At 45.7% G+C, this 24,301-nt stretch overlaps 2 protein-coding genes across 5 annotated transcripts; one reads left to right on the top strand and one right to left on the bottom strand.

The window, feature by feature from the left end:
- The first annotated feature begins 1,585 nt into the window (after positions 1 to 1,585).
- LOC118097357 (6-pyruvoyl tetrahydrobiopterin synthase) lies at positions 1,586 to 7,996 on the top strand. 2 transcript variants are annotated; one of them, XM_035140130.2, is made up of 6 exons: positions 1,586 to 1,729; positions 5,100 to 5,173; positions 5,758 to 5,780; positions 6,514 to 6,570; positions 6,656 to 6,726; positions 7,662 to 7,996. In XM_035140130.2, the coding sequence occupies exons 1-6, from the start codon at positions 1,632 to 1,634 to the stop codon at positions 7,783 to 7,785; spliced, it is 447 nt and encodes a 148-aa protein (XP_034996021.1). In that variant the 5' UTR covers positions 1,586 to 1,631; the 3' UTR covers positions 7,786 to 7,996. The 2 variants fall into 2 exon arrangements, with proteins under 2 accessions (XP_034996021.1, XP_034996022.1); XM_035140131.1 differs by lacking the exon at positions 1,586 to 1,729 and adding an exon at positions 1,769 to 1,879.
- A 2,187-nt stretch (positions 7,997 to 10,183) lies between these two features.
- Positions 10,184 to 21,022, bottom strand: PTS (6-pyruvoyltetrahydropterin synthase). Of its 3 annotated transcripts, none has more exons than XM_035139673.2 (6): positions 20,800 to 20,966; positions 19,338 to 19,417; positions 16,893 to 16,915; positions 14,870 to 14,926; positions 13,976 to 14,046; positions 10,184 to 11,560 (listed from the first exon to the last, which is right to left on the bottom strand). In XM_035139673.2, exons 1-6 carry the CDS (start codon positions 20,886 to 20,888, stop codon positions 11,419 to 11,421), a joined length of 462 nt encoding a protein of 153 aa, XP_034995564.1. In that variant the 5' UTR covers positions 20,889 to 20,966; the 3' UTR covers positions 10,184 to 11,418. The 3 variants fall into 3 exon arrangements, with proteins under 3 accessions (XP_034995564.1, XP_034995563.2, XP_060124543.1); XM_035139672.2 differs by lacking the exon at positions 20,800 to 20,966 and adding an exon at positions 20,322 to 20,709; XM_060268560.1 differs by lacking the exons at positions 10,184 to 11,560; positions 13,976 to 14,046; positions 14,870 to 14,926 and adding an exon at positions 15,086 to 16,413 and having other exon boundaries at positions 20,800 to 21,022.
- Between the last annotated feature and the right edge of the window lie 3,279 nt (positions 21,023 to 24,301).

Here is a 24,301-nt window from a genome sequence, read left to right as displayed (position 1 = left end):
CCAAACTTAAGGAGAACTCTGTTGATATTAGAGGTCATCATGGGACATGGGAATGGTGGACCATGTCACTCAGGCTATCTAGGACTCACCTTACCTGGGAAAAGGCAACAGCGAAACAGGGTTTCTCGTTGACATGCTTCCTTCAGTTGGCAACTCATAACATTCTCCATCAGCTGAAGCTTTTGAACAGACATCAAGGGACATCCCTCATATTCAATGGGAACGGGACTCAGCAGCCTTCACATGTTGAAGTTTTTGAACGGTGATTAAGGGAAGGCCCTGTATGTAATGAAGCTGGAATCTTACCCAAACTTATAATGGTTGGCTGGGATCTCTTGAAATTCCATGTCACTGAGGCAGCGGCGTAGCTAGTTGCTCGGGTGCCTGGTGCGGGGTGGGGTGGGGTGTCCTGCAGTCGGGGGCGGGGCAAGCTGCCCAGGGGGCGGGGCAATCCGGCCATGGGGGCGGGGCGAGCCTCTCCGATGCTTGGAGCCTCTCCACCGCCTCCCCCTCAGTTGTAGGGTGCCTGAGGGAGAGGCAGTAGGCGGATGCAAGTCCCACGCTGTTGATTCAGGCAGTGCGGAACCTGCAGGCACCTAAGCCACCACGTCACTCCTAAAAAGATTTGTGTGCCCAATTTTTTTTAAAAACTCATTTTGTCACACACACACCCTCAGTGATGGCAACCGGGGCAAACCGCACCCCGCACCCCCTTCCTCCACCACTGCACTGAGGCGCTAAAAAAGAAAAAGTCCAGTGCTCCCTATCTGGGTGGGAAACACTTGATTGATTTTAAGCCTAATCTTCCTTGCTCCAGATTTCTAAAGTGAGCTCTCAATTGTTCCTACAGTCTGATTGTCTTGGAAACCATAAAACAGCATTATGTTATTGTCAGTTATGGCAAATTTGTTGTCAGCTCCTCCTAAACAGTTTGTTAGCTAAAGTAAATTCCCCCTGAGAATGGAGCTGAACTTGCAGACTCACGAAAGAAAGAGAGAGAAAGAAAGAAAGAAAGAAAGAAAGAAAGAAAGAAAGAAAGAAAGGAGGGAGGGAGGGAGGGAGGGAGGGAGGGAGGGAGGGAGGGAGGGAGGGAGGGAGGGAGGGAGATTTGAGCTACCTAACTTGTATTTCGCTGGAGATCCATCTTAGAGCCAAAACCACTTTTGTTTCATCCATGACAGATCTTCTACAGTTCAAACACAAAAATCTAAGTAAAGACCCAGTAATATTGAGGGATATGCATTCACAAACAACAACCAGTTAGGAGAAATGTCCATATCCCTGCACTCACCCTGTGAAACAATGTCCTTTCCCAAAAAGTTCCAACTCAAATTAGACAATCCACGTGAGCCTTGACTAATTATTTATTTATTTTAAAAAAATCCCCATTAAACTATGGCTTTAATCAGGAAGGAAATACGCTGACTTAACTGATGCAAAACAAAAAACAATGCTTATGGTTGTTCTGTGTAAGGAAATTTAGGCCAGGAGATACGCTGTCTGAAGAAGAATTTGCATCCGATTGGCCAGTCTACCATCCACCACATGACAACTTGTGGATATATTTATTTGGGCCCCGCATGAAGGTTTTCCGCTTTTAACGGCAGCTCAGCTACCAACCCTCTGTAACAATGGAGCGTGTGGCGAAAGATAGCAAGCTGAACACCGCAGGCAAGATGACCTTCCTTTCTCGCACCGAAACATTTGCAGCTGCCCATAGGCTGAACAGGTAACAACGGGGGAAGAGGGAAGATGCAGGGTTGGGAGGAGAAAACATGTTTTGAATTCATAGGTGACCAAAGAGCCCATGATTTCCCCATCCCTGGAAGGAAGCATAGATGTGCAACCTCTCAGAACACTGGCTGTCCAATGGATTCTAGTGAGTATTTCCTGTACCTACAATTCTCCGGGCATAAGGAACCAGTTGCCCAAGATAGCATCTCTGATACTCATATCGTTCAAAGAGCAACTAGAGCCAAAGGGCAAATGTTAACCAGGTTTGGACTGTAGGGTAAGATCGATGGGTGTTATTGCAGCAGTTTCCTTCCCAAGTTCAGGATCTTTATCTCAGCTATGCAATATGAAGCGTTGGGTTTCTTAATGCATATTAGCTCTCCCCACTGTCCCCTGTATGACCTGCCCCACCCTGCAACAGTGGTGAGAAAGGATGTCTAAGGAGATTCAGAAGCTCTCATAGCAGACCCTCCAAGTGTCCCTCTTTTCCAGGGACAGTCCTGGATTTACAAAGCCATCCCAGTTTCTGATTTGATCCCGGAATGTCCCACTCTTCCTTAGGACGTTCCTATCTTCATTGGAGAAATGTTGGAGGGTATAGAGTTTTGTGACCCCCCAAGCCAAGGAGATAAGTAATTATACAACCTTTAGAAGACATCTGAAGGCAGCCTTGTATAGGGAAGTTTTTTAATGTTTAATGCTTTGTTATTTGTTATTCTTTTATATATGTTGGAAGCCGCCAGTGAGATGGGTGTGGTATAAAGAATAAAATTATTATTATTATTATTATTATTATTATTATTATTATTATTAGATAGGACACCCCTATTTTCTTCGGAGAAAGCTTGGAGGGTATGTCATAGGTTTCTGTCTCCAGTGGCCATTCATTCTTTCCACTGTTTACTCTGTTCATGAAGTGGACAAAAATTAGTACAACAGCCAACTGACTAGTCTTCAGGGCCCAACAGGACTCTGCCAATTTGTCACTTGAACAAGACAGGAAGAAAGTAGATGGGATGGCGAAGAAGCTGGAGAGTAGGGCCTAGATGTCTGTAAAAAGGGAAATAACTAAGAGGATTTCATCAATGATGTCAATAGAAGGAAAATGGACACTTTTGTCCAAGTCAGCTTTAAGCCAGTTAGAGGGCCTTCTTGGTAGTGGCGCCCACCCTGTGGAACACCCGCCTATCAGATGATGTCAAGGAAATAAACAACTATCTGACTTTTAGAAGACATCTGAAGGCAGCCCTGTTTAGGGAAGTTTTTAATGTTTGATGTTGTATTGTGCTTTCAATTCTGTTGGGAGCTGCCCAGAGTGGCTGGGGAAAACCAGCCAGATGGGCAGCGTATAAATAATAAGTAATATTTTTATTAATATTTATTATTATTATTATTATTATCATCATCATCATCATCATCATCATCATTATTACAGTATTATTGTTATTATTATCCAACTTGGAGGTGCTGGGGACTGAACCTGGGATTTTCTGCATGCAGAATGGATGCCCTACCACTGGGCTACAGAGTGTCAGTATATATCAGGGGTCAGCAAACTTTTTCAACAGGGGGCTGGTCCACTGTCCCTCAGACCTTGTGGGGGGCCGGACTATTTTTTTAAAAAAAAAATATGAATGAATTCCTATGCCCCACAAATAACCCAGAGATGCATTTTAAATAAAAGGACACATTCTACTCATGTAAAAACATGCTGATTCCTGGACCGTATGCAGGCCAGATTTAGAAGGCGATTGGGCCACATCCGGCCCCCAGGCCTTAGTTTGGGGACCCCAGTATATATAGTACTGGCAAACAGGGTTCTGGGAAAGGTTGCCAAGTGGCAAAGCTTCTCATGGCCCAGGAAAAAAAGTATTTCCCCCACCTACTAATATTCACAGTTAAAGGCACAGGAACTGGGGTTGGTATATGTAAGCTAGTAACTCGAGTTCTGGGGAAGAATGAATAAGAAATTATTTCTACTTGGGGGAAAGGCAACGTGATTGTTGTAGCTAATGCTGCTTAGATTGCAGACAGAGCAGAACAAGGAAGCCTCCCACCCGGGTTGAGAGGATGTATTCCAGAGGGGGACATTTGAGTATCTCTTGCAAAACACACATGCATATACCAAGGGTATTGCAGCACCTGGAAGAAAGATTAAAAGATTTATTGTAGAAAGTGCTTTTGTGAACAAAAGCTCGTATAAATGAAGTGTTGCATTACACACACACACACACACACAGAGAGAGAGAGAGAGAGAGAGAGAGCGCAAAAGGCAAACAGTACGAGGTGTGCTATTTCTCTCCAGAGTTGGTGACGAGGTAGATCCGGATTTACTGGTAGATCTCTGAGGGACTTGCTAGAGATAAACAACTCCCGGTTGTTTCACAACAGCCATCCGGTTGGCCATTGTGAGAACAGGATACTGAACTTGATGGATCACTGGCCTGATCTAGCTGGCTGTTTTCTTGGACTACCTCTATTAATATAGACATTTAAAATAGCGTTGATGGAATACCCTTATTGTCAAGGTCAAGCGGCTATGGATTTTTGTTGCTATTTTCGTTTTAAAGTTACCCTGTTTCTCCTGTTAAAATTGCTGGCATTGCTACAAGAGAAAGGTTCTTTCTTTTTCCTTCTAAATTATGCAGCTATGATGAAGAACGCTCGGGGTAAAACGGCCTTGTGCTCAGTTCTGGAACTGAAAGCAAATTCCTGGGCTGAGCATGTGCTCAGAGGCCCTGTCCTTTTATTCTGAGAGTGTTTTGCATCCAGTTTGTGGGTCTTGGAGTCTGAAGAAAAAGTCAAGAGAGATGCTGGAAACTTGCTCCTCCATGATCTCTGCAAAGGGCAGCCACATGCAATATAGGTTCAGCAACCATCCGCAACAGCAATAATTTGGCATAATGATTTACGTTAACTGGGCTATATAGGGCTCAGCAGAGTCAGGAATCATCACGGAATGTAGAGGTGGCACAAGAGATAAAGTCTCTCTCAGTCTAGCCAATGACATTGCAGCATTGTTGTGAGGATGAAAGTGGGAGGAAGGATAAGCATGAATGCCTCCTTGGAGGAAAAGTGAGGTTTAAATGTAATAATAAAACAAAAGAAGACTTACAAATAGCTGCAAAGAAGCCAGGTTGGGTACGGCTCAGTTTGTTTGTTTTTTAAAGGGCTGTTTCAGAAGTATACAGCCTCTGAGGGTCCATTTCGAGTTATCCTTGCTAGTCGCTGACAATAGACACAGTCTCCGTGCACAAAAGGCTTCCTTCTCTGTTCCCATCTGCAGTTAGATTGCCTCTCTTGCTGTTTTCATCTTATTGCTGTTGGCTGCTTCTTTTTCTCAACCCTCACCCACTGTCTTACAGCAAATCTCTGAATGAGGAGGAGAATAGGAAGCTCTTTGGGAAATGCAATCAGAGCCACGGGCATAACTACAAAGGTAAAGAGCGGCGAGCCTTTCTAGCATTGATGATGATGATATATACTGCCTCCATGTAAAGACTGGAGCAAATTCTTCTACAGGCAAACAGGGCAAGGGGAGGGGTGATAAAGCTTGGAAAGGCATTCCTCGTTCAGTGTTTTCCCTGCTAGAATCTGAATGGAGATTTTTCTCACCAGAGGCTTAGAATCCAGCAGTGTGTACTCAGCTTCAGCTGGCAAAATTGAGTGGCTAAATTCCCCAGGATTGCGCCCCTTTGGGGTTGCACACTTGAATGCTCTTCTGTTGGGGAAGAGGGGAGACCTTGCATGCGGAAATGTAGCAGCACATCAGGCTAGTTCTCTGTGACGTGCTCATTTCCCATGTTTTCTGGAGGTGAGGCAGCACAAAAGCATGCAAGTGGGAGAGTTTTACCACTTCCCCCACCCTCATACCTGTATTTTCCCTTATTGCAGAGGCGATTATATGTTTCAGCAAGAGATGTGCTTTACCCAACTCTTTGCTACCACCTTGTGGTACTGAATTGGGTCTGCAATTAATGCTAACGACTCCCTCTCTCACGGTTTCTTCTTTCTCCTTTGCAGTGACAGTGACCATATGTGGAAAGGTAGAGCATTTTTCTTTTGTTGTTTGAAAACAGGTCTTGTGCTTTTACCAAGAGTCTGAGATTCTCAGCAGCACTTGCGATGTGCTGCTGCCATGATTCAATTCACCACTGAGTCCTGTGGGATCGGATCCCTTGACTAGAGGCTGCCTTGCAGGATCAAAACCAGTTCCATCCAGCTCGGCCTTCTGTTTCCAACCATTTGACCACCCCAATGCCTTAAAGGTCACACATAAGCAGAGCACAATGACCATGTCTTTCCCCTGTTGTTTGTCCTTAGTACCTGATATCTAGAGATATACTGCGTCTGCAAATGGAGGTTCCATTTTAAGCCAATAGCCATTGATAAATCTTTTCTCTGTGCATTTATCCAATCATCACCTCTTGTGATAGTTCCTAGCATTGGTACACCCCCACACACACACCATTGTTGTTAATAGTACGGTATTATCATAGTACCGTATGTATGATGTTAGCTGCTCTGAGCCTGGCATCAGCCAGGTAGGGTGGGATACAAATTGTTGTTGTTGTAGTAGTAGTATTCAAGAGCAGTTCTAAGTCCTCTGAACATTCCAAGGGCTAAAAAATAAAATTATTATTATTGTCATTTTTAGGGGGGGGGATTATGTACTTTGTATGTACAGCACCAGAAATTCTGAATATTAAAAGATATATAAATACCTGGCATAAAATCATCACCATTATTGCTATTGCTATCATTTAACTTGTCTCACAGATTGACTCCATCAGTGGAATGTTCATGAATATTTACAAGCTTCAGGAATATATGAAGGTAATTCCAGAGTTATGAACCTCAGAGGCAAAGTTTAGAACTTCACAATCCCTGTTCCCAACCAGATATTTGCTCTTATCTACAGGAAGCCATTATGGATCCACTCGACCACAAGAACCTAGACCAGGATGTTGATTTTTTTGCCAAGCTTCCAAGGTGGGTAGCTGTCAAGGTTGTGCGCAGTACATCCCGTTTCCCCCCCGCACGAGCATGGCAACCATTTTGGGCACCATGCTCTCGCGCAGTTTCGGGACATGATCTCACACGGCTCCCCCAAATTCCAAATTTTGTCCGCCATGCTTGGCAAAAGCCTTTTTGTGTAGGTCATGTGAGCGCAGCCTGGAAGATGGTGGCTCCGTTTTCCCCCACTTCCCCAAAAGAATCTTGGGAGCTGTAGTTTTCCCACGCACAGAGAGCTACAATTCCCAGTACATTTCACAAACAACAGTTCCCAGGATTCTCTGGGGGGAAGAAGCCATGTGCTTTAAATGTGTGCTTAAATATCTGGAGTGGGTGCGCCCTGAGACACCCTGTGCCTTATCCAGACTAAGGCTACATTAGAGCAGAATATACACCGATTTGATTTGAAGTCATGGGCGAGAAGCAACAGGGGTAAAGAAAGGCAGGTTTGAAGGCAGTGCTACCTTTGTGTAGAAAAACCTATGCCCGCCGCTGCAGGGCACTCCAAGCTCCTTGGCCGGGCCAGGCAAGGAAGAAGCAGTGAGCCCAGCGGTGGCGGCAAGCACGGAAGCGGCAGGGACGGCGGTGGACGAGAAGGCGGAGCGCGGGGATGCAGCCAGCAAGGCGGGAGCGCGATCAGCTGGTAAGCGGAGCTCTTGGAGCGCCGCTTCACAGCTGATCACGCTCCTGCAGTGCCGGCCGCATGGAGTGACTCTGTGAGCGGAGGTGCCTGTGGGGGTTGGTTTCCGCGGCGTGGAAGTATGGCTTATTTCCGGGGTATGTCTTATATTTCTCAAATGCTTAAAAACCCTGCCATGGCTTAATTTATGACTACGTATTAAAAAAGGGGAAACAGCGTATATTATGAAGTCTCTTCCTTTTCCATATCAACCTCTCTGCTCTTCCTCCAGCACAACAGAGAACTTAGCCGTGTACATATGGAACAACCTTGAAAAAATCCTTCCAGATGGATGCCTGCACAAAGTCAAGGTCTATGAATCCGACAGAAATTTCATCGTATACAAGGGGGACTAAAAATCTACGAGGAACAAAGAGGGGGGGTGGCTAGGAGAGTTATTCTCCCATATATTGTATTAACACTCATTGTTGATTTAATGTGACGAAACCCCTTCTCAGAACATTTGCAAACTATTCTGTGTCTACAGTGAAGAGATGCCTCCAGGGTCTTTTACTGCAGTATTGAAGCTTTGTTTAATCTGTTGGTTAAAAAGATCTGCAAAAGTCACGTTGTGACGTGTGTAACCTCATTCTCCATCACAGCATTATCCAGCAAGGGATAGTTCACATGCGTAAAGGCTGCTGGCTGCTGAATATAAGACTGGCTCTGTTGCAAAGCTCTGGGTGCAGAGATGCAAGAATCCTGGGTTGGAACCAATGCTGGTCCTACTTAGAGTCAACCCATTGAGGTTAATGGGCATGGCTGAGGACTCATCTAGACTTCTGCTTGTCCTGGCACTTCCCCCTATGGAAACCCAAACTTTACCGCTAAAGTGGAGCAAACGTCAACCAGATTGACATTTGCTCTGCTTCAGTGCTAAAGAGCAGGTTTTCCCAGGGAATGTGGTCAGGCAAATGGAAAACTGTTCAGACCAAGAAAGCATGGGACTAGCAGGGGAAAAAGCATGGGACAAGCAGAAGTATGGGTGAACCCCGAGTTTCACTCCAACAGGCCTGCTTTGAGAAGGACTCGCATTGGATACAATCTTCTGCCTCTGCAAGTAGACCACATGCAAAAGCCCGCCAGGTGAGGCTGCTCCAATCACCAAGTGATGGAGCCCGTACAACTTTATATCCCAACAGCGATTGTGTTATCCTTATAAAGCCAGCTCATAATCCGACTGCTACCCGGTAATCATTCTCCATTAAGATGCATCACCCTGCATAAGGTTAAATGGGCAATTTCACAATGCCGGGGTTGTTAGCACAAAACATTCACCCCAAGCTGCTGAGCTGAAGTTTTATTGAACGAACCAAAGGAAAAAAGAACATTAATCATTTATAGGGCTATGAAGCTTATGAACAGTGGTTATGGGGGGCAGGGAGATAGTCTATCTGGGAAACAGTTCAGTTTGCTTAATGCCCCAAAGGCATTTCCAGCCCAGAATTTCTGCATGTGAATACATGAAAAGCATATCCGAGAATCTTTGGAACTGTTGTTCACCCTTCACAGCACTGCAGTTCCCAGAATCTGTAACAAACTGCATTTCCCAGGATTCTTGGGGAGGTGCTTTAAATGTATGGTATACACACAGCCAGTGTCTTGCCATGCACAGTGCCATTAGCAACATGACTGGAAAAAAGAGAAGAAGGAAGAAACAGGTGCGTGTGCAAACTGACCCATATTTGAGTGGCAGCTCCAAAAGAAGTTCAGTATCCATCCTCAGAGGTCTGAACACACGCTGCTGACACTTCTGAAAACTGACTGCGGGGTCAACACTGGAGGTGTAGAACCTGGAAGATACACTTGAGAAAACACAGCCTGTTTTCTGATGCATGTCAGAATAGGCACTCCTGGTCCAAAAGTACACCTCCAAAATCAGACAAGCAGAACCACAGCCGCTGCTGCGCCGCATCAACTTATTCCGGGTTCTAGGTGGTACACATAACATCAGAGTAAACACAGTCCCCGGCAGGTGTCTGATTGCACAAATTGGTCTTTGTTGCATTTCCGTCAGCGCAGAGTGCACTGCAGGGTCTGCTCCCCACCGTGAGGTACACACAGAATTAAATTGCTAATGGAGACAAATTTACAACAATCACTTGTTAAGTCCATAAAACAGAGAGTCCACATACTCTCGATTACTAATCACTGGTCTTAATTAAAGCATGGCTAAATTCTGGATTGTTGTTGTTTTCAATGACCAACACAGCTACCTTTTTAAAATTAAAACCAGTAACTAATGATGACTATTCCCTATCACAACCCCCCTGCCAAGATCATTGTTCCCCCACTACCATCACACATTTAACAGATGGAAGACTGGTGTTCAGTGACAGGGCCGTCTTAAGCAAATCCGGCGCTGTGGTGCAAAGCTCCCTCTGGCACCCCCGTTTCCCAGAGTTTTTTTTAGGGAGGATGGCGCCACCAGCAGAGCTGGAGGAGGTGGGCAGTGGCTGGAGGGCAGCTCCGACGGGGAAGAGGCGGAAGCTGGACGCGGTGCCTCCTGGCTCAGCTGGCCACTTCGTGCCACGGCAGGCGGAGGCTCCGGGTGCGGTGCTGCTTCAGCGTGGCATGGCGGAGGTGGGCGAGGGTGGCAAGCTGATGCCGGGAGGCGCCGCGTCCAGCCTCTGCCTCTTCCCTGGCACCCATCCACGATATCATTGGGTGGGTGTAGCTACCCCGTTCCAAACACACACATATCTGGGACCACCTACATGCTTTCAAATAGACACACTCCAGGGTAATGCACACTCAATCTGCAACGACCTTTTATTTTTGGAATAAAACCAGTTTTCTAAATTGGTGTTTTTCAGGGGCAAAAAAAATATGCAACAGAGCTAGATTGTGTGTGGACTACGTAGAAAACCCAAGTGCTCGGTCTCCATCAATTCGATAAGTGGTGTGTGAACATAGCCTAAATTCATGGCAGAAGTGAGATCTGAACTGGGGACCCTGATAGGAGTAAAGGGAAAAGACCGCGGCCAACTCAACAAGAGAGGACATGCTTTCTATGTAGGTCCCAAGTTCAATCCATGGCATCTCCAGCTATCAATAAGGCCCCAAGCTGCACTAGGGAGCTCCCAATGGGGAACGGCCTGGTGCAGTCAATCCCATTGAGGATCTCTATCAGTGCTACTCAGCTGTCAGCGAGCCCCACTTGTCAAGGAGCAATTGGGAGCTCACATTAAGTACCCCAATTGTTCCTTTGGAGTAAAGTCTTTAACTGCCGGACGCATGGTGCCACATATTCCATCAAATGGGGGAAGGGTGCCTCTGATTTGGGGGAAATGGCCTTGCAGACCAAACATGGGATCTGTTCCAGGTCTAATGAGGCCTGTGGGCTGGAGGTCCCTCCACCACTGAAATAATGGGATCAGTGAAACACCTTCTCTGCCTTAGACCATGAAAAGCTGCTGCCAGATGGAGTAAGTACTCAGGATTTTGAATTGGTGTGACTCCTCTCTTGTGCCATGTAAACGGAAACAGATACAAAAGGGCAGAGAAACTACATCTTTCTTGCTACAGTGATACCTTGGGTTAAGAACTTAATTCGTTCTGGAGGTCTGTTCTTAACCTGAAACTGTTCTTAACCTGAGGTACCACTTTAGCTAATGGGGCCTCCCGCTGCTGCCACACCGCCGCTGCACGATTTCTGTTCTCATCCTGAAGCAAAGTTCTTAACCCGAGGTACTATTTCTGGGTTAGCGGAGTCTGTAAACTGAAGCGTCTGTAACCCGAGGTACCACTGTATCTAGAAAAATAGAGGACACTTTGACACATCAAGACAGCAACAAATTTCAACAGCACAGAACTGCACAAAAGATTCACTTCCTTCACAAAAGCCTTGCTGTCTTTCTGTTATAGCATATCTTTAACAAATAAGATACATTCTCATGGCTACACTTAGCAGTTAAAGCTCATTAATCTTCCGGTTGATTGGGTTCTTTCACCAGCACTAGATCAAAGGCATCAAGACAAAGGCATCTTCATTTCTCCGGAATGGTCCCCTCTCCCTTGTAAACAACAACGTTCTTGTCTGTTTCATACACTTTGACTTTATAAAGAGTCCCCTTAGGAAGGTGCTTCTGGAGGTTTTCCCAAATGTACACGGCAACATTCTCTGTAGTGCTGCAAGAAAGAACAGCGAGTTAGCCATTCTGCCCTTCTAGTTAGATTTCTGTCATCTTCACAGACACTCGGGACATGCCTACACCAGAGGGAGAAGCTACTGTGGATCACTGCACAATTATCTACAAGAATCCTTTGTTGATGTACCCTTGATGTCCACACCTGTGCTTCTTTGAGTATTTTCACCGATTTACTTTTGAGTTGCATAAGCTTAGAAAGTTTTTTGCACTCATCCAAAACAGATTATCTGGGCACTTGCATTAGTATATACTACTGAGGAAGGTTTGAAGTCTAACAAGAGTACTGAGTTGGAAAGAGCCACAAGCATTGCATGCACAGATTTCCCACCCAATGGGACATGCGCAAAAGAATGGCAAGTGGCATTAAGCTGCCTACATAGTGTTTAAAAAAATGGTCACAAGATCATTGAGCTGGTGGGGGCCTTGGAAGTCTTCTGATCGAATCCCTGCTCAGTGAAAGGAATCCACAGAGTGAGCCTTCCCTGCCCCCCCCCCAAACAGATGGATGTCCAGGCTCTGCTTAAAGACTTCCAGCTACATAAAGTGTACCATTAAATTACCCCTGTTGACCTCCTCTTCCTATGAAGAAGACGAAGAGGAGGAGGAGGAGGAGTAGTTTTGGTTTGATATCCCACTTTATCACTACCCGAAGGAGTCTCAAAACAGCTAACATTCTCCTTTCCCTTCCTCCCCCACAACAAACACTCTATGAGGTAAGTGGGGCTGAGAGACTTCAAAGAAGTGTGAAGCTTCTCCTAATGATTGGTCAAAACCTGCCCTCTCCTGTGCAACGGCCATTAGATCTAGTCCTTTGCTCTTTGCCCACCTCTATGCGACAACCCCTTCAGGAATCTGAAGACGGCTGTGACATCCCTCTGGTCCCCAGTCTTCTCTTATCCAAGCTAAACCTTCTTAGCTCCTTCCATTTTTCCTTGTAGGGCATATTTCCATATCGCTGATCCTCTATGTTGCCCTCCTCTGAACCATTTCCAGCTTGTCCATACCCTGCTTAAGGTGCACCACCCAGAACTAGACACAATATTCCGGATTATGCCTAATTAGTGGAGCTGTTACTTCTTGTGACTTGAAAACTACGATTCTGTTAATGCAGCCTGAAATTGCATGAGCCTTTTAAACAGGAGCATCACACTGCTAACACATGTCCAGCTTGAGACCAATTACAATCCCATGATCCTTTTCACACATGTGACTGGCACTGGCCCAAGGCCCAAGGCCACTTAGTGAGATTCATGGCTGAGTGGGGATTAAATGAATTAAAATTTATTTAAATTAAAAATTAAATAAATAAAATACTTCTGCCAAGCCAAGTACCCCCCTCTATACCTATGCTAAATTTCATTTCAGTTGTTTTGGCCCAATTACCATTTGGTCAAGGCCATTTTTATTTTATTATTCTGTTGTTGTCCTCTGATGTGTTAGCAATCCCATTCCAGTATCGTGTCATCTGCAAATAAGATAAGGATCCCACCGACCCCCTACCGTATCAATCTAAGTAACTGATAATATAAAATTATGGAGTCTCAGGATTAGGACAGAGCTTTGTGGCACCTGAATTGAACCCTCCCTCCAGTTTGATGAGGGCCATGGATAAACACTCTCTTGAGTATGGTTCTCCAAACCGCCACGAACCCAACTGACCAGATTATCACTTACCTAGATATGGGAAATCTGGGGCCTTCCAATATTATTTATTATTATTGAATTTATATACTGCCTTATACCTGGGGGTCTCAGGGCAGTTCACAGAATAAAATCAAGATATAAAACCACAAAATATGTAATAAAAACAACAACCCAATAGCCCCCCCCCCCAAAAAAAAACACATTTTAAAAGGGCATAGGATGTAAATCAGATCAACCAAAGGACTGGTTAAAAAAGAACATTTTTGCCTGGTGCCTAAAGGTGTATAATGAAGGCGCCAGGTGAACTTCCCTGGGGAGAGCATTCCATAGATGTGGAGCCACTGCAGAGAAGGCCCATTCTTGTTTTGACACCCTCCAGAACTCTCGAGGGGGCACACAAAGAAGGGCCTCAAAAGATGATCTCAGGGTCCAGGTATGTCCAAATGGAAAGAGACGGTCCTTGAGGTATTGCGGTCCTGACCCGTTTAGGTACTGCTCCAGGTACTGCTAAACCACAACTGCCATCATCCCTGAACATGTTGGAGAGTCACAGATTCCCAACCCCTGATCAAGACAGTATTGAACATGTCTGATAACCAAAATAACATGGAGGATTTTGTCAAATGAAATCAAAATTCAATTATGTCCACAGTATTCCCACAATTCAATGATAAAAAAGCAAAACACGACTAGCTGTGTAAGAGGAACTCAACAGCCCCAGCTCATAATGAGATGCAGAAAGCTCCCCTACCTTACGACTTCAGCAAAGTAGGGAACATCTTTATCCAGATTCTTGTGATCGAGAGGCTCCATGATAGCTTCCTAAGGATAGAGAGGAAAGGAGGTTAAACAGTTATGTCCATGTCTAGTGCAGCACAGTAGTCTTAGACTAAGACCTGGAAGGCCCAGGGTTGAAATCCCCACTCAGCCAGGAAGCTCACTGAATGATGTTGGGCCAGTATCCGTCTCTCAGTCTAGCCCAGGCATCCCCAAACTGCGGCCCTCCAGATGTTTTGGCCTACAACTCCCATGATCCCTAGCTAACAGGACCAGTGGTCAGGGATGATGGGGATTGTAGTCCAAAACATCTGGAGGGCCGAAGTTTGGGGATGCCTGGTCTAGCCTGCCTCAGAGGGTTGTTCTGGGGATAAAACCTAAGACACCGAAGCTCCCTGGAAAAAGGGAATAATAAAAATAAATAATAAATAAAACGTAAGTAAGAATGCTGTTGGTTCTTATTACAGGTCTGCAATGATGCATAACTGTTTCAACGGGCCGTTTCTTCTTAGGTTGTAGCAAAGCGGGAGATGAATAGTTCACTGCTTGGATTATAGGGTGTATCACTTATTGATCTGGAGGAATTCCCTCCTTGTCCAGATCGTGAAAGACAAGCAACTGGTCTGCTCTCTCTCCCCCGCCCTCTGGCCTTAGTTTAAGAGGACTGCTGTGTCCCTTGCCTCTTTTCCTCTACCTGTCTGAAGGAAAATGCAAAAGCTTTCAGGTTGTGTTCATTGCTCTCCCAGTCATGTTTCTCTCCTGCATCAGCCTCCTGCCCCCGGAAACCCAGTATTCCCTGCAGCATACACTGGGCTGGGGGAGTACTGCACACAACGTTTCACCTATGAAAAAAATATGGCATTATTACCTCCATGTAGTCTTTCAGATCTGTGAGGTTGATCACCATCCCAGTAGTAGGATCAATCTACAAGACAAGCACAAACAGAGCTTGAACCAGATGCCAAAGGAGAACAGAGAGTGTTGGACCAGGTTGACTTTTCTTATGTTCTTAAGCCTGACGAGAAGCAAATAGCTATGTTTTCCATAACATAAACAGCAGAGATATTTGCCTATCGGTGACTACCTCAAAGTCTTAGTCCAAAGAAAGGCACACAACTTGGTATCCGAAATCTCATGCTGCTAAACCGCTCCTCTCATAGCCCCTGTTCAAAAATCAGCAACAACAGAAGGCCTTGCCACTCTGCTGAGAGCCAAAAACTAAGATTTCTGAAGCTCACAGCTTGCCAAGTACACTGAACTTTGGTCTGGTGCAATGGGTGAGTGAACAGAGAGCTCTGCATTATGAGATTTGCTATAGACCTAGGACTTTGTAGTCACAATGTGTGAGCAACATCACAGCACCCTCAACAGCAGCAATAGATCAGGGAAGCCTCTCTAGAATTTCTGGTGCTGGACAGAAGTTTCCTCTGTTCAAGTTTGTTATCACAAAGCTTGTTGTTGGAATCAAAACTAGGAAAGGGTACAGGGCAGAGAAGAGAAGGGAAATTGTTTCAAAGGAATGGCTCTTCTTTTGCTTTGAACTAAGTTCTCCTTCCTACAAGTCAAGGCTAGATCTATCCAAGACAGCAGCATCAGTATTTTACCCTTTAGCTCTGTAAAACTTGACATCTCTCAGATAAAAGGCGTTTTATCTGATTCCCAGTACAGTTGGATCTAAGCCATCAAATCTTTTTTTTTCGGCATTTTTTTAAGGTAACAAGCTCTCGTAAGAAAAAGACAGTATGATCTGGGGAATGTTTGGAGCTTTGTGCCCCTTGTAACTCTTCAGAACCCCTAACAAGGAACTCTCTATACCAATCCAGGCCATTGGCCCACTGAGCCCCATAGTCTACTCTGGTAGACACAGTTCCAAGCAGGGGGCTTCCCCACCACTGGCTACCTAAAACCTTTCAGTTGGAGATGTGGGGGTGTTGAACCTGGGAATTTCTGTGTGCAAAACAAGAGAAGGACGGTAGCTCAGTGATAAAGCATCTGCTTTGCATGCAGAAGGTCCCAGGTTCAATTCTGGGCATCTCTAGGTAGGGCTGGGACAAACTCTATGTCTGAAACCCTGCAGACCTGCTGTCAGTCAGTGTAGACAATACTGAGCTAGATGGGAAAATGGTTTGACTCAACTGAAGACAGGTTTCTATGTTCTGCTAATGAGCTTTGGCAATAACCTGGACCACTTTGCCTTCTCCTCTCCATGACAATAACCATCACAGCACCAGTTTCACATATCTGAGTAAGAAAAAAACAACTGCAGGCATTGCAAGGTAAAGTATGCATGAATGCAGCCTTCTGGGTGCTGAGATAATCCTCAAACTTCACCTGGGCATGATGCACAGTCCCCATGGTGGGTTCTGAGGTCAGAGGGTGACGCACCACGCCTTGGAAGCAAGGAAGAAAAGCTTGGATGTGCAAGACAAACAGTTTTGTGCCTTGGAAATTTTGGAAATTCAAAATTATGACTAAGTCTGTCAGAGGGAATATGTTTCTGAACACTAGTTGGTGAGGATTGTAAGTAGGGAGAATGCTGTTGCGCGGAGGGCCTTCTTGCAGGCTCCCCATAATGGGCATTTTGGTGCCACTGTGAGAACAGAATGCTTTGGCCTGATCCTTCAGGGATCTGTGTATGTTCTTATGAGTCACTCCCACGATATGAAGGAAATCCCTTTTTCTGCCCTCACAACTAGCACTCACTGAGAACAGCTTCCTCTTTCTAGGCTGAAATCCAAAAGCCACAATATGGGCTGTGACTCACCAAAATGTTGCAAAATAAAGACTGGATAAAACCCATGTTGGTTGTTATCTAGAATCTAAAAAAAATGGCACATTGGTGCCAAACAATCTGAACTGTACTTCAAAACCCTTGAAAAGTTTACACTTACCTCTCCACGTACAGTTACTTCCACTGGGGTGGGGAAGCAGAAAGAGAAGAAAAATATCAAGTCACAGTGAGTTTCAAATCAATTATGATGACGTACATAGAGATACTCATCAACTTCAGCCAGAAGTTTTCAAAAAAAGAACCCTTTCTCCCTTCATCTTCACTTGCAAAGTAACTCCTCTGATTTTCTGCCACAAAGAGGCACTATTATATGGAAAAGCCATTTCAGACACTTCTCCTCTGTTGCATTTAACTAGCAATACAGGAGCATAACGATCAGTTCTGCATTTAAATGTGTCTTTGCAAGCACCCAGTTGCCACAACTTTTCTGAGTATTCAAAACAAATGCTTGCAACAGCAAAAAAAAACCACACAAACACTCAGAATAATAATAATAATAATAATAATAATAATAATAATAATAATAATAATAATAATATATTTATACCCCACCCATCTGGCTGGGTTTCCCAGCCACTCTGGGGGGCTTCCAACCAAATATTAAATACAATACAGCAATAAACATAATAAATTTCCCTAAACAGTTGTCTTTTTAAAAGTAAAATAGTTGCTTATTGCCTTGATATCTGCTGGGAGGGCGTTCCACAGGGCAGGCACCACTACCGAGAAGGCCCTCTGCCTGGTTCCCTGTAATCTCACTTCTCACAGCGAGGGAACTGCCAGAAGGCCCTCAGCGCTGGACCTCAGTGTCCAGGCTGGACGATGGGGGTAGAGATGCTCCTTCAGGTATACAGGACCGAGGCCGTTTAGGGCTTTAAAGGTCAGCACCAACACTTTGAATTGTGCTCGGAAACGTACTGGGCGCCAATGAAGATCTTTCAGGACCGGTGTTATATGGTCACTCCCAGTCACCAGTCTAGCTGCCGCATTCTGGATTAATTGCAGTTTCCGAGTCACCTTCAATGGTAGCTCCACGTAGAGCGCATTGCAGTACTCCAAGGGGGAGATAACTAGAGCATGCACCACTCTGGCAAGACAGTCTGTGGGCAGGTAGGGTCTCAGCCTGCGTACCAGATGGAGCTGGTAGACAGCTGCCCTGGACAAAGAATTAACCTGCGCTCCATGGGCAGCTGTGAGTCCAAAATGACTCCCAGGCTGCGCATCTGGTCCTTCAGGGGCACAGTTACCCCATTCAGGATCAGGGAGTCCTCTATACCAGCCCACCCCCTGTCCCCCGAAAACAGTACTTCTGTCTTGTCAGGATTCAACCTCAATCCGTTAGCCGCCATCCATCCTCCAACCGCCTCCAGACATGATGAGGGCTGCTCCTGGTAAAAAACTGATGTTGAGGGGAAAAGCCCACCCCATCCAGGAGGGGGGAGGGTGTCCATTATGGCAAAAGGATGTCCTGTGGTGGGTGGACTGCTGCTCCCCAGAAGCAGCCCTCCAAATACTCCTCCCCACCCCACACATGCAAACCAACAGGGAGGACGTACATCAGTTTGTGGCTGGGGTGATTTGAAGGTCTGCTTATGAAAAGCTACTGGGGGAGCACACCCGCCCCATATGGGGTAGTCCTCTGATTCAAGAGTCCCCTGGGGGTGGGTTTCTCTCCCCCACCCAGCCCTCCAAATCACTCCCATCTGAGCTATAGAATGTGAGCAGAATCAAGGTAGGGGGGCTGGGTAGGGAGCAGTTTATATAGCTGAGCATCCCCTCCTCAAATTTAAAACACAAGGATGTAGGAAGTTGCTTTGTGCTGAGTGAGACCATTGGTTCACCTAGATCAGAGACGTCCAACTCCCAAGAGACTGAGATCTATTCCCAGTATAAAAAATGGCAGTGATCTATCCATTTGGCGGGAGGGGGGGGACCAAAGTTGTTGAACTTTTTTAGGGGGACTCCCCAAATGATCGCTCAGCAAACAATAAACCGCACAGCGATAACTCCGTCTTCCGTTTTGGCAATCGTGTGCACGAATGAAGGACAGAGCAAGGGGGCAGGGCCAGATGTTCTTTTTCCCATGCGGAGGAAAATGAGCCCATGATCTGCCACAATTGACTGCTAGCACCCGAGGATCGACCTGTCAATCGCGGTCGACCGGTGGGACATCCCAGATCTAGATCGTTATAGTCTGTATTGACTGGAAGTGGCTCTCCACAGTTTCCATTTGGGAGATGCGTGGGATTGAATTTGGAAACTTCTGTGTGCAAAGCAGTTGCTCAGCTACTGAGCTGTGAACTCTCTCTGAGTTTTTCAACCATAAGAAGTTCCTGCAAAGGATTTATCACCCACACAGGAATATCTTCTGCATCATATACCCAGTGGAATACACCAAGTTTATCAGGCATAAAGTACCAACAAGTCGTAGCTTAGTAGAGCTTAAGTTAGTAAACCCAGGATCAAATCTCATCCTAATGCCATGAGTTTTAAAACTACACACTGGTATGGCTGTACACGAGTGCTCAGATTAGCTGGTCTTCACCTTTGTAGTTGTGCCCATGTCCATTGGCGTTATTGCATTTCCCAAAAAGTTTCTTGTTTTCTTCATCACTCAGCAAGTTACTGTGGAGAAGTGCATTAAAAAGCTTGTTACTAAGCCAGTTTCACCAATTTAAGCATGTGAAAACGTGTGCGCATGCACACTCAAGTGCTTTCTCACTAACCTGGTGGGGCAACTTTTGTTTCTGCTACAGTTTTAACGTGAGTTTTACACACATTTCTGGATGGGGTCTTAATTCTAAACACGCCCATCTCCAGATAATAAACAAGAGATTTTTGTCCTTTTTGTTTTCTGACTAAGAAGTGTCACAAGAGGGCTGAACTTTCGTGACCAGTAGTTCCTTTCCAAAGTTGTAAATTGCATTATTTTTAAATCATTCAAGACTGATTCAAGGACAAGCCACAATCAAATACAGTTAAGAAGCAAATAAATTAGTCAAAGAGATTTTTTTTTAAGGACTGAAAGAGCTGTTTGAATAGCTACAGAAATAATCTGGGCCACATTTTCACATGTAAGGATTACAGCCCAAAGCTAAAGATATTTACTCAGAAGTAAGCCCCACCGAGTAGTACACTGAGTATTTCTTAGTAGATGTGTAAGGATGGGAAAAGCTGAAGAGTCACAGTCCCTCTCCAGGTTTAGGGACAGAGGAAAAAAGGGAAGGGTGAAGTCTAGGTGTATCATTCCCTCTTTGCCCCCCCCCAAAAAAAATAACTATGAAGCCCCACAGCTGGGTGCAGTGCCCTAGTTTATATCCACTGCATGTGCAGAAACCCAAATCTCCACTTCCCCAATTTTACATGGCTACTGTGAAACACAAATGTGTGTCGTCATCATGCTTTGGAAAGAGGGAAAGACAATGGCTGCTCAGCGGCGAGGGGAAGATGCATAACACACTTCGGTATTGCAAACAGGTGCCGGGGTTCAGCCCTAGTGAAACCTGACCCATCAAAGCAGCACATTTACCTTGCTCTGCAGGAAAGGGAGTTTGGAAGCCCTACATCCTTTCTATCCCCCTTAACTTCACAAAGCCTGCTTAGAGCTGGATTTTGGTATGACGAACCATTCTGCGGTGGAGCCCTGGAGCCAAAAAAATTCACATGCACACACACAGAACGGTTCCATATAGAGGGGATATGCATAGGGGGTGCCTCCCTACTACTTCTTCGAGCAGCATTCTGCACATGCTCAGAGCCACCATCTCCCTTAACTTTAACATCACATCGGGAATTTCAGCCACGATCTTGCCGCAAAGAAAGCCGAGTCTTGGTGCAAAGGGAGAAAGCGTACGCCCCCTCCCCATATACATGCATATATACATACATTCGCAAGCCCCCTCCCCCCGCGCATGCGCGCGCCCTCAGCTCGCCCGCTGCCCCCTCGTTCCCAGCAAGCGGCCGAAGAGGGGCGCTTCTCAGCTCCCTCCCTCCCCGCTCCCCGGCACCTGTGCAGCCGGTGGGATGCGCTGAAGGAGACGCAGCGGGAGACCCGGGCCAGGCGACTAGGCCCGGCGAAGCGCAAAGGCGGCGCCATGGCAACGCCGGGCAGGTGGGCGGGGCTCTTCGCTTTTCGCCCCCGGGGCCCCGCACTTCTGGGTTTCCCGAGGGGGCGTTACTGAGTCTGCGCGGCGGGCAGAAGGCGCAAGCTCAGTAGCGTCAATTGAAGCCTCTTCCTTATCCCCCCCCCCCAAAAAATCTTCTGCCCACTTTTGGAGAGAGTTTGCCGCTGAAAAGGGCAAAAGGAAAGGAGGGCTGTTGTGTCAGTCTGTTAAGAGGATGACGCAGATGGAGGGGGACGACGACTCTGTTTCATTCGGAAAGGTTTTGGAATATGCGTGAAGGGCTGCAGAGCTGGCAAAAGGCAGGGCAAGCCCAGTCTCCCAGTGCCCTTTACATGCTGAAAACATGCACGTTATAATTACAGATGAAATACTAGGTAGAAAGGTTTAGGGTTGCATGCAACGCTAGTCATTCTTAGACCTGTTAAATCAATGGGTTTACTCTGATTAGACGTCAGTTGGCTTGAAATGATATTGGCATTGAAATACTACTACTACCAACAACAATCGTAGTATGAATGAATGCAGCATTTTCTTGGCTTTGTCTCCGACAGGCCCTGTTGCTGTTGTGGTCTTTTTGCGTTCCAGACAAATGCAATTGCCACAAGCCAATATGTAGCTGAACATACATAGGCATGAATCCAGTCTTGTGTTGGATTGCAGCCACTATTTTGTCCAACTGTGACAATAAATAAAGGCACAGGGAGCAGATGCTGGCAATGGACAATTTTTGGCAATAGTCAAGGAAACAAACATTTGGTTCCGGTTTCCGCCTGCAGGAATGGCGGACCTGTTTTCCATCTCTCTGACCTTCGTAAGGAATTTGGCGGTTGCTAGGGGAGTAAATGGCAACCCCCTACCCTCTCCGGGGGTTACGGAGAGGGGCCGCTGGCCCGCGATGCCCCCTGACCCACTCCGACTGTTTTTGGAGTGGGGGGAGCTTGGGCTGAGCACTTACGAGGGCCAGGACTCCCGGACGCTAATCTGCATGGCGGGGATTTCCATGGTTAAAGAAGATAATTAGGCTTAAATCTATGGACATACTTCAGAAGGAGGGGAAGAAGCGCTGTTTACTGCTGAGAAATTTATGCTGCTGAAAGGAGAGGAGTCAAAGATTGTACTGCATCTGGAAGAAGGATTGATGGGGACGGAGCGATAAGGGAAGTGAGTTTTTATTTTTTTTTTCCTTCATATTGCTGCATCGTACCTTCCCGGACGCGATGTCCTGGCTTGTTTGGAGTGAAAGAGAAGCAAAAGACTGTGTGAGTTGAACTTTATAACTGTTGTTACTGAGCATATTTTTTTTTAAAGATGTGGAGTTGCCGATGAGAAAAGCCTCCCCCTAGTCGGGCGGAAGGGGTTCTGGACGCGCTCGGAGGATTTATGAGTTGTGACGCACTTTAAATTGGAGCAGCGACCTGAAGCTAAGTTCAGCTATAGGGCAAGGAGATCCATTAATTTACCAAGAGTTTATGGTTTGATGTTTGGGTCTCCTGCCTGAAAAAGCTGTAAATTCTATAATGATCGTGAATCTTCATGGCTATGAGAGAAAGCGAAAGTGATTTGAGCTTTTTGAGATGGCGCTGCTTCGGGCTGCTTCGACGCAACAAGGAGCTCCATTAAGAAGATTTATGGGGAGGCTGGACTGATTAACTCACACAGGAGAAAGAACATCTGTGAAACTTTGTTTGATATCTATCTCAGCGGCTGGGAAACAATCGGATGAAAGTGGAAAACATCTATGTGACTGTAAGGGGAAGATCTGGATTATTATGAACTTGGAGGACGATTTGAACTTTAGAAAAAAGACGGCAGTGGACAGTTGCGAGGAATTCCCAATTTCTTGAAGCATGGGAACCCAAATAAAAAATTCTTTAGATGATTTGGCATAACATTCGGTTTGATTGATATATATATGTGTATAATTTGAAATATTGAATGTGATATAATTGGTTTTAATTGGAAAATTAATAAAAATATTTAAAAAAAAAAAGGAAACAAACATTTTTGACTGTCAAGTCTGTCCACTATTGCTGCTCCCAACACTGAAGAAATTGTGACACATGGCTACAATCCTGTTCATGTTTACTCATAAGTAAGTTCCAGTAAGTTCAACGGAACAGTTCAGAGGCTGTATGTGTCTGAAAAACAGTTGCTGGAAACTGCAGGAGCTGAGAGTGCAGTTCCACCCGGGTCCTGCTTCCCACATGCATGTGGCTGGCTGCTGAGTACAGCATTGGGAACAGCTGTTACGTCACCTGAGAGCCTTTCAACTATAGATGCCACATAATAACCCAGAAACCTCAGCATGCCAAGCATGTGCTCCATATTCCTTCTGGGTCAATTGATTGGTTCTTCTATCCATCCCATGATCTCGGCTTCCAAGATGTAGTGTATGAAGTTCTTCTGTGACTTGATCATGTGATGGGCGGCTGGTCTTTATCTAGGATGTGGCTCCTCTGCTGCTGTCATTAGATGAACCTCTCACTCTCCTTGCCCTCCAACGAAAGATCAGCTCAGCTCCAGCAATGCAGAACTCGGGGTCTCAGAGAACGATCCTAACAACCTCTCCTCCAAGGACAGTGACCTTCTCCAGGATATCTACATTCAGTGCTTCCCATAGGCTGGCCTGGTAACTTGCTTCCAACCTTTGGTGGTTTTTGACAGGGGATACATCTGGGATGCACAGCTGTTGGCTGGAGTACCAACCCAGTACCACTGGGTACCAACCCAGTGGCTGAAAAAATAGGAGTTTGGGGGATTTAAAAAACTTTTCCAGCCGTGCACAGAACTTTTGAAAACTGCAGGTAGATGCTTTTAATATCTAATGCATCTAGGAAATGGAAATACTCTTCCCACATTCGCTGCTGTGGCACAGTCATAGGTAAAGTGCTTTGTTGGAAATCTTGCTATTCTTGTTGCTGTGCTGCACCATTAAGGGAAGTGCACTTTGCAGGGTAGCATAAACCAAAAAGAGAGGGGAGGCTCTCTGCCCTAAGGAATTTACCATCTAGACTGAAAAAGTATGGGAGTGAAGCAACAGGGTAAGAGAAGCAAACTGGAAGAGGGGAGGAATGAATGAGGCATGGGTAACAAGGCAGGGGGGGGGGTGAGAGACAGTAAACTGCTGGTTTTTGGCGTTGCTCAGAAACATTTCCTTTTCTTAACCGTACCTTGTACTAGCCTTTCCTCCAACTTGTGAAAATTAAATCTTTAGAACATAATAATTCATGCACAAAGTTTCACCCAATGCTCACACAATTGCTGGAGCATGGAGATGAATGCAGTCCCTCCTGTGCAGTAACTGCCCAGTATGTGTGTACAGTAATGAGTCTGAGTCCATCGGTGAAGCCTTGGTTGGATGTTAGGAAAGGCACCCATAAGCCAC

This window comes from Zootoca vivipara, chromosome 15 (assembly GCF_963506605.1).
Source record: "Zootoca vivipara chromosome 15, rZooViv1.1, whole genome shotgun sequence".
Classification (NCBI taxonomy): domain Eukaryota; kingdom Metazoa; phylum Chordata; class Lepidosauria; order Squamata; family Lacertidae; genus Zootoca; species Zootoca vivipara.
This window is presented reverse-complemented; position numbering and strand designations above follow the sequence as displayed.

Excerpts from the sequence above, each read along its gene's own strand:
- LOC118097357 (XM_035140130.2), top strand. The coding sequence starts at position 1,632 with ATGGAGCGTGTGGCGAAAGATAGCAAGCTGAACACCGCAGGCAAGATG. Across the intron at positions 1,730-5,099 it reads GCTGCCCATAGGCTGAACAG|CAAATCTCTGAATGAGGAGG; the intron begins GTAACAACGGGG and ends ACTGTCTTACAG. Across the intron at positions 6,727-7,661 it reads TTTTTTGCCAAGCTTCCAAG|CACAACAGAGAACTTAGCCG; the intron begins GTGGGTAGCTGT and ends CTCTTCCTCCAG.
- PTS (XM_035139672.2), bottom strand. The coding sequence starts at position 20,497 with ATGCATATCCCCTCTATATGGAACCGTTCTGTGTGTGTGCATGTGAAT. Across the intron at positions 19,418-20,321 it reads TCCCTTTCCTGCAGAGCAAG|TAACTTGCTGAGTGATGAAG; the intron begins GTAAATGTGCTG and ends ACTTCTCCACAG. Across the intron at positions 16,916-19,337 it reads ACATGGGCACAACTACAAAG|TGGAAGTAACTGTACGTGGA; the intron begins GTGAAGACCAGC and ends TCCCCACCCCAG.